The sequence below is a fragment of the Squalius cephalus genome (genome assembly GCF_949319135.1).
Source record: "Squalius cephalus genome assembly, chromosome: 7".
Classification (NCBI taxonomy): Eukaryota; Metazoa; Chordata; class Actinopteri; order Cypriniformes; family Leuciscidae; genus Squalius; species Squalius cephalus.
In genome coordinates, this window is record NC_137128.1 from 39,148,138 (window position 1) to 39,167,745 (window position 19,608).

General features: G+C 38.9%; 1 protein-coding gene across 1 annotated transcript; it reads left to right on the forward strand.

Annotated features, from left to right (window-relative positions):
• Positions 1–1,595: 1,595 nt before the first annotated feature.
• Positions 1,596–17,284, forward strand: LOC307161525 (NACHT, LRR and PYD domains-containing protein 1 homolog). The gene is made up of 7 exons (XM_079876289.1): positions 1,596–1,867; positions 1,963–2,007; positions 10,296–10,532; positions 10,628–10,672; positions 13,516–13,764; positions 14,932–14,998; positions 15,651–17,284. The coding sequence occupies exons 1-7, from the start codon at positions 1,687–1,689 to the stop codon at positions 16,834–16,836; spliced, it is 2,010 nt and encodes a 669-aa protein (XP_079732415.1). The 5' UTR covers positions 1,596–1,686; the 3' UTR covers positions 16,837–17,284.
• Positions 17,285–19,608: the final 2,324 nt, after the last annotated feature.

Genomic DNA, 19,608 nt, shown 5'->3' on the forward strand with positions numbered 1-19,608 from the left:
TTTATTATTAATATTAACATTAACCGTTACTGTAATTTTCATTAAACACGTAAAAACAATGTCAGCAAAGGTTGCAGTGTTATACATTTTATTCATTTGTCCCCAGAGGCCAAGTCTGTGGATGATAACTCTGCAGCGCTTATTCAACGGGTTACTTCAGTGATGCCAATAGCAGATGAGTTAATAAAGGAGGGTATGTTACATGGAGAAAAATATGATGAGATCAAAGCTGAAGAAAACAGCCAGGATGAAATGAGAAAGCTGTTTGAATCAATAAAATCTGAAGTCGACAAAATCAAAAATCGGCTGAAAAAGCATCAACCACAACTCTTCGAAGACCTGGGTAAGAGAACAATTGTCATTTATGAAAGAGATTCATGAGCTCAACATTCAGCTACAGGTGTAATCTATGACCTGTACTGTGGTTGATTTTAACAGGAAAACGCAATCTTTCTGATCCTGAATCACCAGTACCATGGAAAAGTGAGTTTACCTTTTTATTGGTAGAGACATTTTCTTCCTCCCCATAAATTGTTAAATTGTGCCAGTTGTAATTACTGATACAGGATGTCTTTTTGCTAGCATGATGAGAAAACATGTGATAATATATACAGTCCCATGTTGACTGTACTGGTAGTGGAACCAATTATGTCTACCACAATTGTGAAAATGATTAAGAGTATAAAGTTTAAAAAAAGAACTAAACTGATAAATATGCATACTTTAAAAATATTTGAAAACAGTGTAAAATGTTTCTGGATGTAGGCCTAATATCTTATTTAGAGGTTCAGTTACGTGGTTCAGTTACATGGACCAATCATATTGTCTTTTACCTTGAACACATTACTTTCGTTTTATTCGACTAAACCCCACTTCATTTCCGTGCCGTTGAACAGCGAAACTTTGAAGCGGTCTCGACAGGTTTACAAATTAAAATATTTCAATAGCCTAGCCCTAGATTATCATCTGAATTCGTGTTTTTGGGGTTATCCACAAAAATGAGCGAGAGCAACCTTGAAGGAGAGCAGCGGGAGAGATGTAAAAGTATCTATCTATTTAGAGAAACTAAATGTGTATGTAAATTAACAAATGGTTTGTTTGGGTTTTTTTTAAAGAAATTTGACAACAAACAAACAAAAACTATTGGCTAAGGGAAGTGTTTATCAATAATGCTTTAGGATTGCTGTAGAAAACAAGGTATTTTTATTTGTTATGGGGAAGAATATTTGGAAACATCAACATGTAGACACCAGTCTCAGATGCTGGATGTTCCTCCAATTTACTAAAATAAGTATGTGTCACTAAACATAAGATACTTCCCTCTAATGCTTAGTTCTATTAGTCCTGAGGTGGCTGATCTGAACAAAAGAGTATTTGCATAAAAGAGATTTAAATAGAAGAGCCAGTGTGGGAGAGGGCAGCTGTCCTGTACATGTCCTGGGTATTTTTGTGATCTGTCATATTTTATAGATTATCCACTGTATGTTTAGAATTCTATATGTATACAGTAACAGTGTTTTACTTTTTATTATTAATATTAACATTAACCGTTACTGTAATTTTCATTAAACACGTAAAAACAATGTCAGCAAAGGTTGCAGTGTAATACATTTTATTCATTTGTCCCCAGAGGCCAAGTCTGTGGATGATAACTCTGCAGCGCTTATTCAACGGGTTACTTCAGTGATGCCAATAGCAGATGAGTTAATAAAGGAGGGTATGTTACATGGAGAAAAATATGATGAGATCAAAGCTGAAGAAAACAGCCAGGATGAAATGAGAAAGCTGTTTGAATCAATAAAATCTGAAGCCGACAAAATCAATAATCGGCTGAAAAAGCATCAACCACAACTCTTCGAAGACCTGGGTAAGAGAACAATTGTCATTTATGAAAGAGGTTCATGAGCTCAACATTCAGCTACAGGTGTAATCTATGACCTGTACTGTGGTTGATTTTAACAGGAAAACGCAATCTTTCTGATCCTGAATCACCAGTACCATGTAAAAGTGAGTTTACCTTTTTATTGGTAGAGACATTTTCTTCCTCCACTTTTATTTTTGAATAAATTGTTAAATTGTGCCAGTTGTAATTACTGATACAGGATGTCTTTTTGTTAGCATGATGAGAAAACATGTGATAATATATACAGTCCCATGTTGACTGTACTGGTAGTGGAACCAATTATATCTACCACAATTGTGAAAATGATTAAGAGTATAAAGTTTAAAAAAAACTAAACTGATAAATATGCATACTTTAAGAATATTTGAAAACAATCAGTGTAAAATGTTTCTGGAGGTAGGCCTAATATCTTATTTAGAGGTTCAGTTACATGGACCAATCATCTTGTCTTTTACCTTGAATACATTACTTTCATTTTATTCGACTAAACCCCACTTCATTTCCGTGCCGTTGAACAACGAAACTGTGAAATGGTCTCGACAGGTTTACAAATTAAAATATTTCAACAGCCTAGCCCTAGATTATCATCTGAATTCGTGTTTTTGGGGTTATCCACAAAAATGAGCGAGAGCAACCTTGAAGGAGAGCAGCGGGAGAGATGATCTATTTAGAGAAATGTCTCAGGTTACGACTGTAACCTATGTTCCCTGAGAACAAGGAACGAGACACTACGTCATATGATGCTTTGGGGAACGCCTCAGGCATGACAGGTGTCTGAAATCAATATCAACTCACAGCAATCATGTTGACCGGCGACAGCCCGTGAATCATTAGCGTGAATGATTAACGCGCAACCTGGATGTATATAAGGGCGCCTTGCTAACATGACAATATCCTTTCGTCTGAAGTGACTGTCTGGCAGGCAGGCCCCGATGCATGGAAGGGAGACGTAGTGTCTCGTTCCCTGTTCTCAGGGAACATAGGTTACAGTCATAACCTGAGACGTTCCCTTTCGAAAGGGAACTCTACACTACGTCATATGACGCTTTGGGGAACGATATACCCACGCCGCCATGTTAAGGGGAGTGCATGCCCAATGGCAGTGACAACTGTCAGAACCAGCAATTCAAATGAACGCTAGAACAACTCACCCTCAGGTCACACTGGGCTGTCAGTGACAGCACTCCCTACGGTCATAGCCCAAGCTATATGATACCACAGAAAACCTCCATAAACATAGTTTAGTGAAAGGTCTACCTGGGCCTGCTCAAGGGCCTAGGACCACAACTTCAACTTCTTAGAAGGGGTCCCTTCTAGGGAATGTGGCTAGGGAACCCGAGGGAACCCCAGCCAGTCACTTATTCAGGGGAACGTGCCACCTGAAATGTCACCAGGCAGGCCTAACCTGGTGTCACTACATAAGACACTACAGTCTGGCCACTTCTTGTCTGTCTGAAGACAGAGCCTCTGGACACTTGCCTTAAGTAAGGCATCCAACTCGAAGGACTTCGAAGCAGGCAGTGAACCACTCGGCCCGGATCTCAGAGACGGGATATCCTGGAGAGTATGACTCTGCATAGTGCTTTACAACCCTTGCCAGCGAGGGGAATTTCTCTACTCGATCCACGGATCTACCCAGTGTTTGTGTTTCAAAACACTGAGGAGGCCTGTGAGGGCCTAAGGACTGATCTAACTGGGAGGCCTCATGAGAGGCCTACGACCGACTGGCCAGACTCAGGAGACCACATAATCATATTGACCCTCAGGGAGGGGAGCATAAGATCTACCTGGTAGGCAACCAGGCTGTAGCAGGATAAAGAGGTTCCAGGAGGGAACCCGTAGCAGAGAATAAAAACTTGAGTCAAGCCAGGGTGCAAGCTCACCTTCGGTAGCTGTCTGATAAGGACTGCTAAACTGATAGTAAGCGGCCACTAGCTTACAAAACCCAGCACCACTGTGAAACTACTCTCAGGGAGACCTGGAGAGGCCTACTACCTGACAATCACAATATGTGGGAGGTAACCTACAGAGAGGCCTACTACCTGTTACCAGATAACCACCTTAAGTGGAAACTCAAAGTAAGTTGGAACTCAACTCCAGGGAGGTCTGGTGAGGCCTACTACCTGACAACCACAAAACGTGGGAGCTCACTTTCAGAGAGGCCTGGAGAGGCCTACTACCTGAAAAACCATGCTAAGTGGAAACGCACAGTATGAGGGAGCTCACCTCCAGGGAGGCCTAGTGAGTCCTACTACCTGATAACCACAATATGTGGAAGCACACCTCCAGGGAGGCCTGGTGAGGCCTACTACCTGACAGCCAAGACATGTGGGAGCTCAACTTCAGGGAGGCCTGGTGAGGCCTACTAGCTGATAGGGGTGGGAATCTCTAGGCAACTCACGATTCGATTCGATTACGATTCAGAGGGTAACGATTATCGATGATTAACAATTTTTTTTTTTTTTTTACTTACTTGCCACTTTTAAAGCAAAGTATTTATGATGACTCATAATGAACTTACTTCCATCTTCCTATATTAATTTTATTAATAAAACAAATGGAAGTGATTTGAACATTGCAAAGAACCAACAGGAAAATAAATGTGTGCCTGTACTAGCAGCATACTTGTAGTAAATTAATACAAACTTCAGCATATTCTGAATCTCTAGCATTTAAAGGGGTCATGACATGAGAAACCAAATTTGCCTTGATCTTTTGGCATATAAGAGGTCTTTGTACCATTAAAACGTCCTGCAAGTTTCATAGCTTAAGAGGTCCTCCCCACTATAAACAAATCATTTATTTAATCAAGCTCTGAATACAGCTCGTTCTGGATCCATGGTATGAAGTGACGTCACGGTACGAAGTGACGTAGCAGTCGTTTGCATATGACCGCCTCCAGCGTAGACAACTACGCTTCAAGCGCAAGATAACTACCTCATTTCATCATCGCATCTGTCACGCGCTTCACATGTGTTCAGTCGACGTGCAGCGAGTGGGTCTATTTACAAGAAGATTGCGATGTCACGACACCCAGATGTGCTGTTCCTGGCTGTGGACAAACAACATGTTTGAATAATATACGCTGCTGTAAGATCCAGACGTCAGGGGAAGATGGATGCAGTTTATTTTTCGCGGACGTCCCAGTCACGGCAGTGTTAATATAAGCGTGTGTTCTCCACATTTCAAGGATGAGTGACAGTTGAGAACAATCGCAGTTTGATGCTGGCTTTGCCAGAAAACTTTTGTACAAGATAAGGCCGTGTGGACTATTCTGGGCTACACAACGACGACGCAAACTGTAAGTAATGTAGGCTATTTAAAACTTAAAACTTTTTTAAAACGTTAATTGCAGTTTAATTCATTATGAATAATCACCGTGTTTTTTAGCCTACTTATTGTTTTATAACCGTCATGTTCATGCCCCGTAGGCTATTAAAAGATGTAGGCTGTTAAACTGACAAAATAGTTTCACACTTTCTATGTGGACGGGCAGATGCATTCTTAGTTGTGTTGATGGTTCATTTCCTCTGATTCCGACTCAAACATCATTGCAATCGCCATCGCCACGCACGCATCTCCCGTTACTATGGTAACGGTAAACACAGCTCCGCAAATCCGCACGTTTTGAAAAGGGGGCGTTAACAATTGATGCATAGGCACTGACATTATCCAATCATAACAGTGCGTGTTAACACTGAACTCTTAAAGGGGAAACACCCCCAAAACAGACTGTTTGAATCAGAGCATGAAAAACAGGATGGGAAAAGGTCATAAATCACTCAATTTTAAACGTTTTTTGTCCAAAAAAACGATAGTAATACTATAATTGCACCTAAGGGAACACAATAAAAGAAAAGAAAAAAACATGTCATGACCCCTTTAATAATAGACTTCTAACCAACATCCTCTTGTTATTTCCAATGAGCAATATAATCCTTCAGACAAAAAAAACATTTTGCTGTAGCAAAATCACAAACAGTTTTCGTTCAAAAATATAGAATGATGTACCAGCAGCTCTCATACAAACATAATGCTTGTGGACTTATGCATATTCTGAATAATTATAACATACAAAGCCGCTCTTATACACAACTAAATAATAAAGAGTTTTAACTTGAAATGTTTGCTGTATACCACAATCAAAAACAGCTTATACAAAAAAAGTGAATAAACATCTGCAGAGAGTCAAAATGTAACTTTTTGTGACTGGCATTGTATTGCAGGGCAGTAACGTACGTATAACAGATCGGTTTACAGTATATTGATGTGAAAACTAAACAATACAGAAAGTAGCTTTCGTACAAAAAATACTAAATAGGTAACAATGAAATTGCCAATTTTCTATTTAAAGAATTTTTTTTTTACATACTATTTAAAAAAAAAAAAACGTTCCTATAGTTTTGTCCTAGTGTATGTTCCACAATTTTGGGACCCACCTTAGAGTAGGCCTGTTAAGACCTACTAACCATCAGTGAGCCTACTGCCCGAACTACCAAGGCCAACCACCAAAGGTGAGCTAGCCTAAGAGCCCTATTGGGGTCTACCCGGTCAAAGAGGGCTGCTGGGGCCTACTACCTAACCATGCAGCCTTCGTGGCAGAAAGCTGTTACTACAGCGCTTACAGCATTCTGGTACCTAATCACATTGCCAAAGGCAGTGTACTCATCAAAATGCAATACCCTTATAGCAGGGGAGTACAACATACGCCACTCTGCCTAGTGGAGGCCCCATTAAGGGCCTACCTACTATATGCATGGGCGTCAGCTCATGGCAATGCTCTGGCTTCAATGGAGCGGAATTCAAAATCCCGAATGAAATGAGTTTGGAACTCCCCGCTCAACCGAAGCCATCGTGGTGTGAGGTAGATAGATGCAGAGCTGAGAAAGGAGTACTCAAAACTACCCTGAGTTAATGGGGGAGTAACAACCATATGCCCCTGAAAATTTATACAGGGAGCGGGCCTGCATGTGGCTCTAAAGGGTGACAGGGATTTATCCTGCGCCCAGCCTAGGGGAGCGGGGGCTTGCTTGCAAGCCAACCAACTTCCACCCATCGTTTGAGCGGTTTAGCTCAACGGGCTGAGTGGAGCCAGCTCTAGAGGCCCAATCATAAGTTAGCTCTGTTCGGCAGGGTCTGGCAAACTATCACATCGCAGAGCGAAAGATGGCCTAACCCTGCCCGAAGGATCATACCTCAACTACCACCCTGCATTACTCTATCACCCCTGAATGCAGTGAAAGGGGCGGGCATTGGCCAACAACTACATTTATGAGAGGAGGTTGAAATCTAGGGGAGGAAGCCAAAAACACATAGGAATGCGGCAGCTATGCTTAGCAGAACGCCTCCATCTATCCCTAGCAAAGCCTAGGCCAGCTACAGAGGCGGCCCGGGTGAGGGCTAGCCTACAAGCATAGATCTACCTGAGGGCTCAGAGGGGCCACAGCCTAATTTGTTGGGGGCTGCAAAACCACTCAACCTACTGAAACTCGCTCTTTTACAGAGTTCAGGGGAGCGATATACTCAGGATACCAATGTCAACGAACTGATAGGTTGGACATAAGACCTATCTGAAGCACTAGCGTCAGTCTATAATTTAAAAAAAAATCCCCTTTTTTTCTCTTTTTTAAATTTTTTATTTTTTTATTTAAGTAAGACCAACTACTCTACCCCTGGGTGGCTAACAGCCCGAAAGGCTATTCACAGGAATGAGCTGTGGCACACCTCGCATAGTTCTCTGAAGATGTTATGACAAGAAGGCCATCACATACTCATGAAGGAAGCCAAATTTTTCTTTAGCTTCTTCCTAATTGTTCTAGCCACCTAACAGGGGCCGGCTTCAGGGCCCTGAAGTCCAAAACTTACTTTACCTTATTCCTCCTTGCAAGTACGACCCCCTAGGTCTATACAGGGAACGAGGTCTGTAGAGAAATAAATGTCAGTGTTAGTTGTACACACAGATATCCTTAAAAGACCAATCAACTCAACTGCGGCATGCGGAGTGAAGACTTCACCTGAAGTTCACAATAAACCTGGGTTCCACCACTTTTACATGCCTAAAAGAGGCGCTCACACTAACCAAGCTAAGGTGGGCCATCAGAACATAGTTCTCATCATGGGCCCAGCCCTAGGCCTGGTGTAGCAAGAACGCCTGGGGAGTCAAGAAGAGAGAAAGGGGTGGTAGAAAGGCCCTCCAGGGAGATCAACCCTTACTTAAACTGTGCGTGTTTGCGCTGGATGACCTCCCTAAGAGGGGGGCGCACGAGAGGCGACACTGGAGGACCTGTCTACGGTCCTCGGACTGAGAGGGACCAGGGGTTAAATGTGTCACCTGCCTGGGGTTGGACCCGGATCTCAGCGGTATACATGTTTTAAAAGCATCTGAGCGCGCCTTCACCTCTCTAAACGTTCAAACCACCGCCTCCACGGAGGTGCCAAAAAGTTTAGATGGTGAAACTGGTGAATCGAGGAGAAAGGATTTTTCTTTCTCCCCGATATCAGCCATGTTAAGCCACAGATGCCTCTCCGTGGCCACCATTGCCGCCATCGATCGACCGATCGCAGCAGCAGTCTGTTTAGTGGCCCGGAAAGACAGATCTGTGGTTCAGCGCAGCTCAGCAACCGCCTCAGGGGACAGCCCCGCCCCCTGGTCGAGATCCCGCAGCAGGTCAGCCTGGTATGCTTGCAGCACTGCCATGGTATGGAGAGCAGCGCCGGCCTGACCTGGTGCCGTGTATGCTATACCAGTCAAACGAGCTGTTACTTTGAGCGGTTTGGATGGCAGGGTTGGAGCTTTTAGTGTCGGTACCCGGCCAGACACGAGATTCGCAAACGTCTCGTCAATCGGCGGTATCGACACATACCCATGCTCCCCGATCCCCTCAACATCAGCGAAATTACCCCGCTGATGTCGGTGAATACGGGCAGAGTATGGGTTCTTCCAAGCCCTCTCGATCTCAGTGTGGAGATCAGGAAGGAAGGGAAGGCTCACCTGAGCTGGTGGCCTATGTTCAGGGAGAAATCGATCGTCAAGCCTGCCGCAAGCAATCTCTCCCCGAGCGCGCTGCCATGGCAACTGAAGTTTGTCGGCGGCGCGCCTCATAATGTCCACCAGCTCAGCATACACGGGGCAGGATGGCTGACGAGGCTCTGGATCTAATTCATCCTCATCAGCCATCTCTTGCCCGTCCTGAAGAGCACTTGCTGCAGTACCAGTAGGAGAATCATCTCCGTCATCCACCTGCAGCTCGCTCTCGCCAGTCGATGACGCGTCTGAGAGGTTTACACACCTCTTGAGACTGTCAACGAGCTCCATCTGGGAGCCCCATGAAGCGAGTCGCCGCTCTGCCTCGGCACGAGCGGGACTCGAACCACAAGGTCCAGATGCTGAGCTCTCTTCCCTCAAGAAGAGAGCCAGACGAGAGCGGAGCGTTCTCATAGAGAAACCCTCACAGTTTGCACAGGACGCTCCCTCGAGAACATCCGGTGCGTGCTCTTCACCCAGACAGAAAACACACATTTCATGTGTGTCACCCGGCGACAAAAACCTTGGGCACGGGTCGACACATTTAATGAAATTCTTTACCTTAGATGTGTGGTTCATTTTCTCTCAATTGCCGTTAACTCGCTAGACGTTAAACCAGACAAAACAGTCACTGAAGACGAAAAGATGTTTGCAAGGCACCCTTATATACATCCAGGTCGCGCGTTAATCATTCACGCTAATGATTCACGGGCTGTCACCGGTCAACATGATTGCCGTGAGTTGATATTGATTTCAGACACCTGTCACGCCTGAGGCGTTCCCCAAAGCGTCACATGACGTAGTGTCTCGTTCCCTTTCGAAAGGGAACTAAATTTGTATGTAAATTAAAGAAATTTGACAACAAACAAACAAAAACTATTGGCTAAGGGAAGTGTTTATCAATAATGCTTTAGGATTGCTGTAGAAAACAAGGTATTTTTATTTGTTATGGGGAAGAATATTTGGAAACATCAACATGTAGACACCAGTCTCAGATGCTGGATGTTCCTCCAATTTACTAAAATAATTATGTGTCACTAAACATAAGATACTTCCCTCTAATGCTTAGTTCTATTAGTCCTGAGGTGGCTGATCTGAACAAAAGAGTATTTGCATAAAAGAGATTTAAATAGAAGAGCCAGTGTGGGAGAGGGCAGCTGTCCTGTACATGTCCTGGGTATTTTTGTGATCTGTCATATTTTATAGATTATCCACTGTATGTTTAGAATTCTATATGTATACAGTAACACGGTGTTTTACATTTTATTATTAATATTAACATTAACCGTTACTGTAATTTTCATTAAACACGTAAAAACAATGTCAGCAAAGGTTGCAGTGTTATACATTTTATTCATTTGTCCCCAGAGGCCAAGTCTGTGGATGATAACTCTGCAGCGCTTATTCAACGGGTTACTTCAGTGATGCCAATAGCAGATGAGTTAATAAAGGAGGGTATGTTACATGGAGAAAAATATGATGAGATCAAAGCTGAAGAAAACAGCCAGGATGAAATGAGAAAGCTGTTTGAATCAATAAAATCTGAAGTCGACAAAATCAATAATCGGCTGAAAAAGCATCAACCACAACTCTTCGAAGACCTGGGTAAGAGAACAATTGTCATTTATGAAAGAGATTCATGAGCTCAACATTCAGCTACAGGTGTAATCTATGACCTGTACTGTGGTTGATTTTAACAGGAAAACGCAATCTTTCTGATCCTGAATCACCAGTACCATGTAAAAGTGAGTTTACCTTTTTATTGGTAGAGACATTTTCTTCCTCCACTTTTATTTTTGAATAAATTGTTAAATTGTGCCAGTTGTAATTACTGATACAGGATGTCTTTTTGCTAGCATGATGAGAAAACATGTGATAATATATACAGTCCCATGTTGACTGTACTGGTAATTAAACCAATTATATCTACCACAATTGTGAAAATGATTAAGAGTATAAAGTTTAAAAAAAAAAAAAAAACTGATAAATATGCATACTCCTTGCTCATCACCCCCAATTTTGGCAAGTGCTGCATACATGACATACCCAAAATAAAAAGGTTGCTGCTCATAAGTCATTCTGAATAGACACATAACACACATATATTTAGAAAGTCAACCCTTGAGAGTTTATAGTTCAAGACTCAAAATTAAACAGACTGTATTTATTAAATGTATAAAAATATTATTTGAATTTAGTATAGCAACTTATAACCACAACTAAAGTGTAGCCACAACTGTGGTCATGCTTCATTTCAAATCTGAGTATGTTATCTCTAAAATTATGCATTTTATGAAGCCTATTGTGAGACCATGTCAGGGGAGGATTTCAGAGAATTTTTTTTAGAAGGCTACAAGTTTCTCATCAAATAGTTTATTGCCCTCTAAACGCCAATTTACAGTCTCTGACTAATGTCTGGCAGGAGAACTGGCCCATTCATGTTCTTTTCATTTAAATCGACCAACCTCACACCTTTGCTGGCATGAAACTTAATCTTCATTATTCTTTTATCCTTATTCTTTTGTTTGAATTCAGCCATTACAGCCTTTCTTCTGGCATAATGCTTGGCCATCGATAGCTATGTAAATCGTGAATACATGATTAATCCTTAAGTCTTGTTAGAAAACAAACAATACAAAACTATTATTGGAACTTTTAAATGCGAATTATTTTTAAAAAATGATTGTATGGAACTGAAAGCTCCTGCAGCAGGTGCATTAGCACAACAGGTAGCCTCAAGCTACATGACACAATTTAATTTATTATTAATATTACACTTTTCTTTAAAGCTCACTTTTAAACACCATCGAGTATTTGTATCATATTCCGGTCGCGGTTTAAAATTGTTTCAAGTCATAAAAAGATTTTGAAATATGTTATATTTAGCATTTTAGATGAAGCTATGGGCTATCATTACCTAGCATATGCATTCTGTAAACATTCTTTATTCATATGAAAACCCCAAATCGCACGAAAATCACCCACAAAACAAATACTTCGTATCGTGCATTTATTAGTTACTTGTTTCAGGTGAAGAGATGTCACTTTCGCTTTGTTATCATGGATGTGCAGAATCAGGAAGTGTAAACATACGCGTCATGCAGAAGAGGTCACGTTGAATCACGTGAAGATGATTGACAGCTGGTACAGCGAATAATAAAGATTTGAGGTCAAGTATGACGCAAATCAGGAAGAGGAGAAACACATCTCGCTCTGTGCGCTGTTTGAGCTCTAAAGATCGCATAATTCAGTGGAAAATGAATAGAATTTTTATTCTGTATGATCAAAATATCTTACTAACATGTGATAATTAATCATTTTTCTCCAAATATGCGCACTATTGGACTAATAACCCTGGCGGATGCTGTTTATTATATATGTATTTGACCACAAATAAACCGGAGAAGACGAGAATGAATGTTTTGTGAGTGATAATTTCTATTCAAAATAACGATCGTTACAGATGAATTATTTTGCACTCCTGGCATAAATTAAGAAATTAATGTCACTGCAAACCACTTAAATCATAAACAGTGGTCAAATATCGAAGCTGGAGTCTTAAACCTTCCTTATGATGCTGAGTTTGTCCAGATCAAGTAAGAGTGTGATGATTTGACGAGTAATGAATTTTGAACAACAAAAATTTGGGATCACCAGTGATACCTGCTGGGCAAGGGGTTAAAAATATTTGAAAACAGTGTAAAATGTTTCTGGATGTAGGCCTAATATCTTATTTAGAGGTTCAGTTACGTGGTTCGTTACATGGACCAATCATATTGTCTTTTACCTTGAACACATTACTTTCGTTTTATTAGACTAAATCCCACTTCATTTCCGTGCCAATGAACAACGAAACTTTGAAGCGGTCTCGACAGGTTTACAAATTAAAATATTTCAATAGCCTAGCCCTAGATTATCATCTGAATTCGTGTTTTTTTTGGGGTTATCCACAAAAATGAGCGAGAGCAACCTTGAAGGAGAGCAGCGGGAGAGATGCAAAGGTATCTATCTATTTAGAGAAACTAAATGTGTATGTAAATTAACAAATGGTTTGTTTGTTTTTTTAAAAAAAAGAAATTTGACAACAAACAAACAAAAACTATTGGCTAATGGAAGTGCTTATCAATAATGCTTTAGGATTGCTGAAGAAAACAAGGTATTTTTATTTGTTATGGGGAAGAATATTTGGAAACATCAACATGTAGACACCAGTCTCAGATGCTGGATGTTCCTCCAATTTACTAAAATAAGTATGTGTCACTAAACATAAGATACTTCCCTCTAATGCTTAGTTCTATTAGTCCTGAGGTGGCTGATCTGAACAAAAGAGTATTTGCATAAAAGAGATTTAAATAGAAGAGCCAGTGTGGGAGAGGGCAGCTGTCCTGTACATGTCCTGGGTATTTTTGTGATCTGTCATATTTTATAGATTATCCACTGTATGTTTAGAATTCTATATGTATACAGTAACACGGTGTTTTACTTTTTATTATTAATATTAACATTAACCGTTACTGTAATTTTCATTAAACACGTTTAAACAATGTCAGCAAAGGTTGCAGTGTACATTTTATTCATTTGTCCCCAGAGGCCAAGTCTGTGGATGATAACTCTGCAGCGCTTATTCAACGGGTTACTTCAGTGATGCCAATAGCAGATGAGTTAATAAAGGAGGGTATGTTACATGGAGAAAAATATGATGAGATCAAAGCTGAAGAAAACAGCCAGGATGAAATGAGAAAGCTGATTGAATCAATAAAATCTGAAGCCAACAAAATCAATAATCGGCTGAAAAAACACAAACTTTCTGATCCTGAATCACCAGTACCATGGAAAAGTGAGTTTACCTTTTTATTGGTAGAGACATTTTCTTCTTCCCCATAAATTGTTAAATTGTGCCAGTTGTAATTACTGATACAGGATGTCTTTTTGCTAGCATGATGAGAAAACATGTGATAATATATACAGTCCCATGTTGACTGTACTGGTAGTGGAACCAATTATGTCTACCACAATTGTGAAAATGATTAAGAGTATAAAGTAAAAAAAAAAACTAAACTGATAAATATGCATACTTTAAAAATATTTGAAAACAATCAGTGTAAAATGTTTCTGGAGGTAGGCCTAATATCTTATTTAGCACATTAAAAATGAGTGTTACCCGTCTTGGGCTAGTGTTACATGGGAACAACATTTTTATTGTGGACAGATAAACGCATCTCATCAGGGAAAATAATCGTATGTAGGATTTGTATAGTAGTACAGCAAAAAGCAAAAGATGTTACAGCTGTACTCTTGCTTCTCTATCAACTTTCAATGCTTACAGATGGAAATCAATTACCTTTGGGAACAATATTCAAACATCTGAATTTTTTGAAAGGCTAGAGAACAAGGAAACCATTATTAGACTCCATTTATGGTTCTGTCTTAAGCTATATATTTGTTGACTTGTTTTTACTTGACAGTTATCACATTGTATAAGTCCAACAGTATTCATATTTACATTCATAATACCTTAATATGTACAACATGAATGCTTGCTTTTATAGTTATAGTAATCAGTTTATTTATCCCTGCAGGGAAAGTAAGTTTGCAGCATACTCACATAGACATGTAAAAAACAATCACAGTTGGCATAAACAATACTTTAATACAAATAAATCTAATTTAAATAACCAGACCAGCTGACCATCAATTAACACCAGAAGAAGAATTTAAAAATGTAATTGCTTGGGGGATAAAAGATAGTTTGGACTATGCTTGGTAACGTAATACCCAACGTAATTACCCAACGGAACTGTACATAAGCTTATATAATGTATAGTGTAATGTATAAACAGTATTTTGTTTAGTACATTAATTTTGTTGTCATAATTTATCTTGATAAAAAATTAATCTATTGTTATTTAATTTTATATATACAAAGTGTATGTATTTGTGTGGACACCACTTAAATATAATTTGTGTACTTACATGAACAATATTGCCATCATGAACAAAAAAGTGAAGATCCCAGCACCCAAGAAAGGGAAGACCCGAGGACCCAAGAAAGTGAAGACCCCAGCACCCAAGTAAGTGAAGCAACAAATTATTATCTGTTTGATAACGGTCAAGTCAAAGGCTAATCATATCAATTAGCGCTATGTGTCCGACGTTGTAGAGAGCGACACATAAAACACATTACCATTCTGATACATCGAGTGGATCTCTGAGCTGGTGTGAGTGAGTGGAGGCAGGAACAATTTGCAAATGGATCTGCGTATACTAAATGAACCAAGGGTGTAGTTACATTCAAGCTAATTTAAGGCATGAAGAAATTATTTTCACAGGGATTTTTTTTTTTTAAATGTCATTTTGGTGAACAAAGATTTGGTGAACAAAGCTTTAAGGGATAAAATTATTGACTACATGGGACTTTAATTAATAAAACAACCAAAACAATAAAAACCCATAGAATAAGAATAAAATATTTATTTAAATTTTTTTGTAAAATAAACCATAATCTCCCTCAAGTCCCATTTAGTCTCCAATAATTGATTTTGAAATACTATCAATACAAGTGAAAAACAGTTTCCTTTTCTTATCATTATTTCATATCTCTTGTACCTTTATTTATTTGGTTTCCTCCATCTTTTAAAGGAGAAAGTGCAGTAAAATTTAATACAATTTTTTTTCTCTTTTATACATTTTATCTCATTTATCATTATCATCTCTGTTCTCTAGGCTGAACATCTCTGCGCCTGATCCTTCTGAAATGAATCTTCACTGTCAGTCTTGTGTTCGCATTGTCGACTGTGATCAGTGGGTTCAGGTGGAGCCGTCAGTCTGTACAGATGAAGGAGGGTCAAAGTTCAGGATCAGCACTCAGGCGGGTCGATTCGAGTGCAGCAGGACCAGAATGCGATGGGTCTGTGCTGGTGACGTCACTCTCCAGTATCGTGCAGTGGATGGACGTTTCCTCAGTGAAGAGCTGGAGAGGCTTCAGTGTGAGCGAATTGGTCCAGTGATCGATGTGACCGTGATCTCAGGGAAACTGGAGGAGGCCCATCTGCCTCATTACGCCTGTTTAGCAGAGTCTGACCCCTCTCTCAAAGATGCTGTGAAGCTCCTCAGCAAAAGAGATGAAGGAATATCTTTACAATCTGTAGAGTTGACCCGTTATCATGCCAAAATACTCCAACCATCCTTCTCTCTTACAACTCTAATTATAAGCTGGTTCACACAGTGGGAAGAACACTGTAACCTTCTTCTCTACATGTGCTGTAAAGATCCTCTCATTCTTCACATCTACTTTTTTCCAGTGAATGACACTTGTTCAAAAGAGAAAGTTGAGCAGAATGAAAAATCAAGTCATCTGATCAGCCATCCCAGACCTAACAGACCATTTCAGATGAAAACGCCGCACCTTCTTGAGGTTCCTGGTGCTTCTGTTCATCCTGTAGAGGGGATTTCATTTAGAACAGATATCGACCCAAACTTCTTTGAGATCATGCAACATCAGGATGGTGATGTACAGATGAAGCTTATCAGAGAAGAGGACAAGAAATCTGTGTGGACTGCCACAATATGGAAAGCCAAATTTGCACAGTTAAATCAAAGGCAAGTCCAAGATGAGCTGAAACTAAATTCTGAGATTGAGAAAGCTCAGTTTTTTGATAAACACAGATCAGCTCTCATTCAAAGGGTTAAAAATGTGAAGAGCATTGCAGATAAACTGTGTGAGCAGGGAATAATTCATGGGGAAGTATATTCTAAAATCACAGATACTAATTTAACCAGTCAGGATAGTGTGAGAAAGATCTGTGACACAGTGCATTCAAGTGGTGTGATTGCAAAAGTTAAATTCGTTGAGATTCTTCAGGAAGAAGAGCCTCGCCTCTTTGAAGATCTGGTGCTTTCCGATTCTTAATGATCTCTATATATTATAGTTTAGTTTGGCACATGCATAAATGGACAGCTGGGATCTACTAAATTATAAAATCATGTAACTGTTTAATGCTAGAATCTAAGATAAATTGATTTCTGCACTGCATAGAAAAACTGATTAATTGAAAAGTACTTGACCAAATTAACTGCAGATGACTAATTTAGTAATAGTATATTTGCAAAGACAACACTTAAGATGGTCCACTTAACTATAAAAACGCACAAAGCATCTAGACTGCTGAAATTTATTTTGTTGTCTGATAAGTTTATTGAATGAAGTTGAATGAATATTTTTGTACTTTACAGGTTTTATTTCTATACATTCTTGTTCTAAATTAATTTTGCTGTATCAAAATGCCAATAACCAATAATCACTTATTTTGTAAACTGAATTTTGACATTGCAAATAAATACATAAATAATAATATCTCTATTACTATATTATATATAGCGTATAGGCTGTTATAAAATAGTAGTAATAATAATAATAACAAAGCTATTTGTCTCAAATTATGCTATCAAGATTGCAACAAACAGAAATTTACCAGACCTATATATAATAGGCTATTTAGCTGAACTTCTTGAGGCTGACTGTAAATTTACAGACAGTGTGTTGAAAAAAATGAATTGCACCATGTTTATGGAAACCTCTAATACTATAGATTATCATCGTGATATTTAATCCTTGATAAAACACACAGCCTAAATGAACATGTCTGTTCTGTCCTTTATCCCTTACAAAAAATAAGTATCCTTCAAGTTCATTTTATTAAGTATACTTTATACTAAAGTTCAAGTATATTTTTTAAGTACAGTATACTTGATATACTAATATCAATGTACTAGTATATAAGTGTACTATTTCAATACTACTTTCAATACTTCGTATTAAAATAGCCCACTTTTTAGTGTATCAAAATATACTTTAAAGTAAACTTTAAGTGTAACAGTAGTAAATACAACTAGTTGACAACTATGTTTTCATTTTTACTGTAACTAAAAATTACACTTTTAGTGGTTTTATACTACAAATATACTTGTAAGATTTCTTTATGTGAATTTAACATCAAACATAGTTTACCATTTATATAGTATTTTTGCAGTAAGCATTCTACTATGTTCCTATTTAGGTGGGTATTAATTTTTATACTTAAAATATACCTTTTAAATATTTCCTGGAGAATTGCTGGAAAATTCCAATAATTTTGTCAATGGCTGGGAAAGAGATAAGTAGATTTGAAGTAAATTGTACCAGTGGGCAACACAAAAATTCACATACTCAGAATTAGGAAAATGTTTTCTTTATAAATCAATATTTTAAACTTCATTTTCATTTTCGTAAATTCATTTGAGGTTCAGAGTATTTTTTTTTTTTTTTTTCCACATTAATTTCTGTCTACAATCCAGACTCTTGTGAAGATTCAGATGCCCCAACACCTGTGAGGAGAAGACTCCAACTCCTGCGAGGACTTCAGATGAAGCAAACTCTGAATCAACATGCACCAATGCTACATTTTCTATATATCCTAATCATTTTGTTAACAACATGTATTCATTACTTCACTGAGCTCATTGTTTCTGCTTTAAATTAATAAATTGTTTAAGGTGAGACAATACAGGCAAAAACACTTTTTTTTTCATGCACCTGTCGATTTATGAGATTTTTGTCTTTTCATAAAGTGTTTTTTTCGGACTGGTGGAAAGAAAACATCCAAAATACACTTTTAAGTGTATCTTTTCTTGCACTTTATATATTTGCGTCTGTAGATTTGAATTACAGTAGGCTACATATTTTTAATGGCTGCGGAAGCCCTGAACCGCATGTAAAAAACAAGCAAAAAACACGACGCCTATAAGGTGCTGGGTCAATTTGCTGGTGTCAGAAATTAAGTTGGTTGAGGAAGAGATTATGTGAATAAAAGCAATTTTAACCGTTAGAATTTTGACTATTAGTAATCATCCCTAATGAATATTTTTTTAGGAAGACAGTGAAACAGTGCACATTTTTTGCAGAAGGCTGCAGGGCAAAGGCAAAACAACAGAGGAGACCAGAGAAGTGCAGAACTGGTACAGGTAACGGCATTCAGTGTGATCTGTGGTCTTTTTTTTTTTTTACTTTTTTATCCTCACATCCTGTTGAAGCTTTATAGCAAATATCATCCTGATTAAAATACAGTAGACCTAAATGTATTTCTCAAGTATAACTGCACCCATGTACATTCTGTTTTAAGGGAAGTTACTGTAAGTCATGATGTTTAGAAAATAGTTTCTGTAATTTTTGTTCATTTTAAATGCCCAATAGTCGCCAGATGTTGTCCTGGGAGAAATGTTACTTCTTGTGGTCCTTGAGGTGGGTGATCCTGCTTTTGTAAACTTGGGTCTTATATGTTTGCATTTAGAAACTCTGGTGGGAACAGACCCTTGGACATGCCTTTTTTGCACACTTCTCTCAAATACAGAACCAGGAAGCTATTTCAGTTTCTCAGCAGAGAGAGAGAAACCGAAACCTGTGTTTTGTATGTGTATCTCAGTTTTTGAGGCAGGTATGTCTTGAGATCCAGTCTGATACAATGGCTGGAAATATCCAGTGACCTGACCACTTCCAGAGGACACACTTTTTATGTGAAGTGTCTTTCTAGGAGCTTCACTTTATCTAAAAATGCTGTTGGATGGATTGGTCGACTGTTCTGCTGTGTGTATTTGTCTTTGCCGAAAAATGGCAGAAGCCAGTATTTGTGTGGCTGAGGATCAGGTC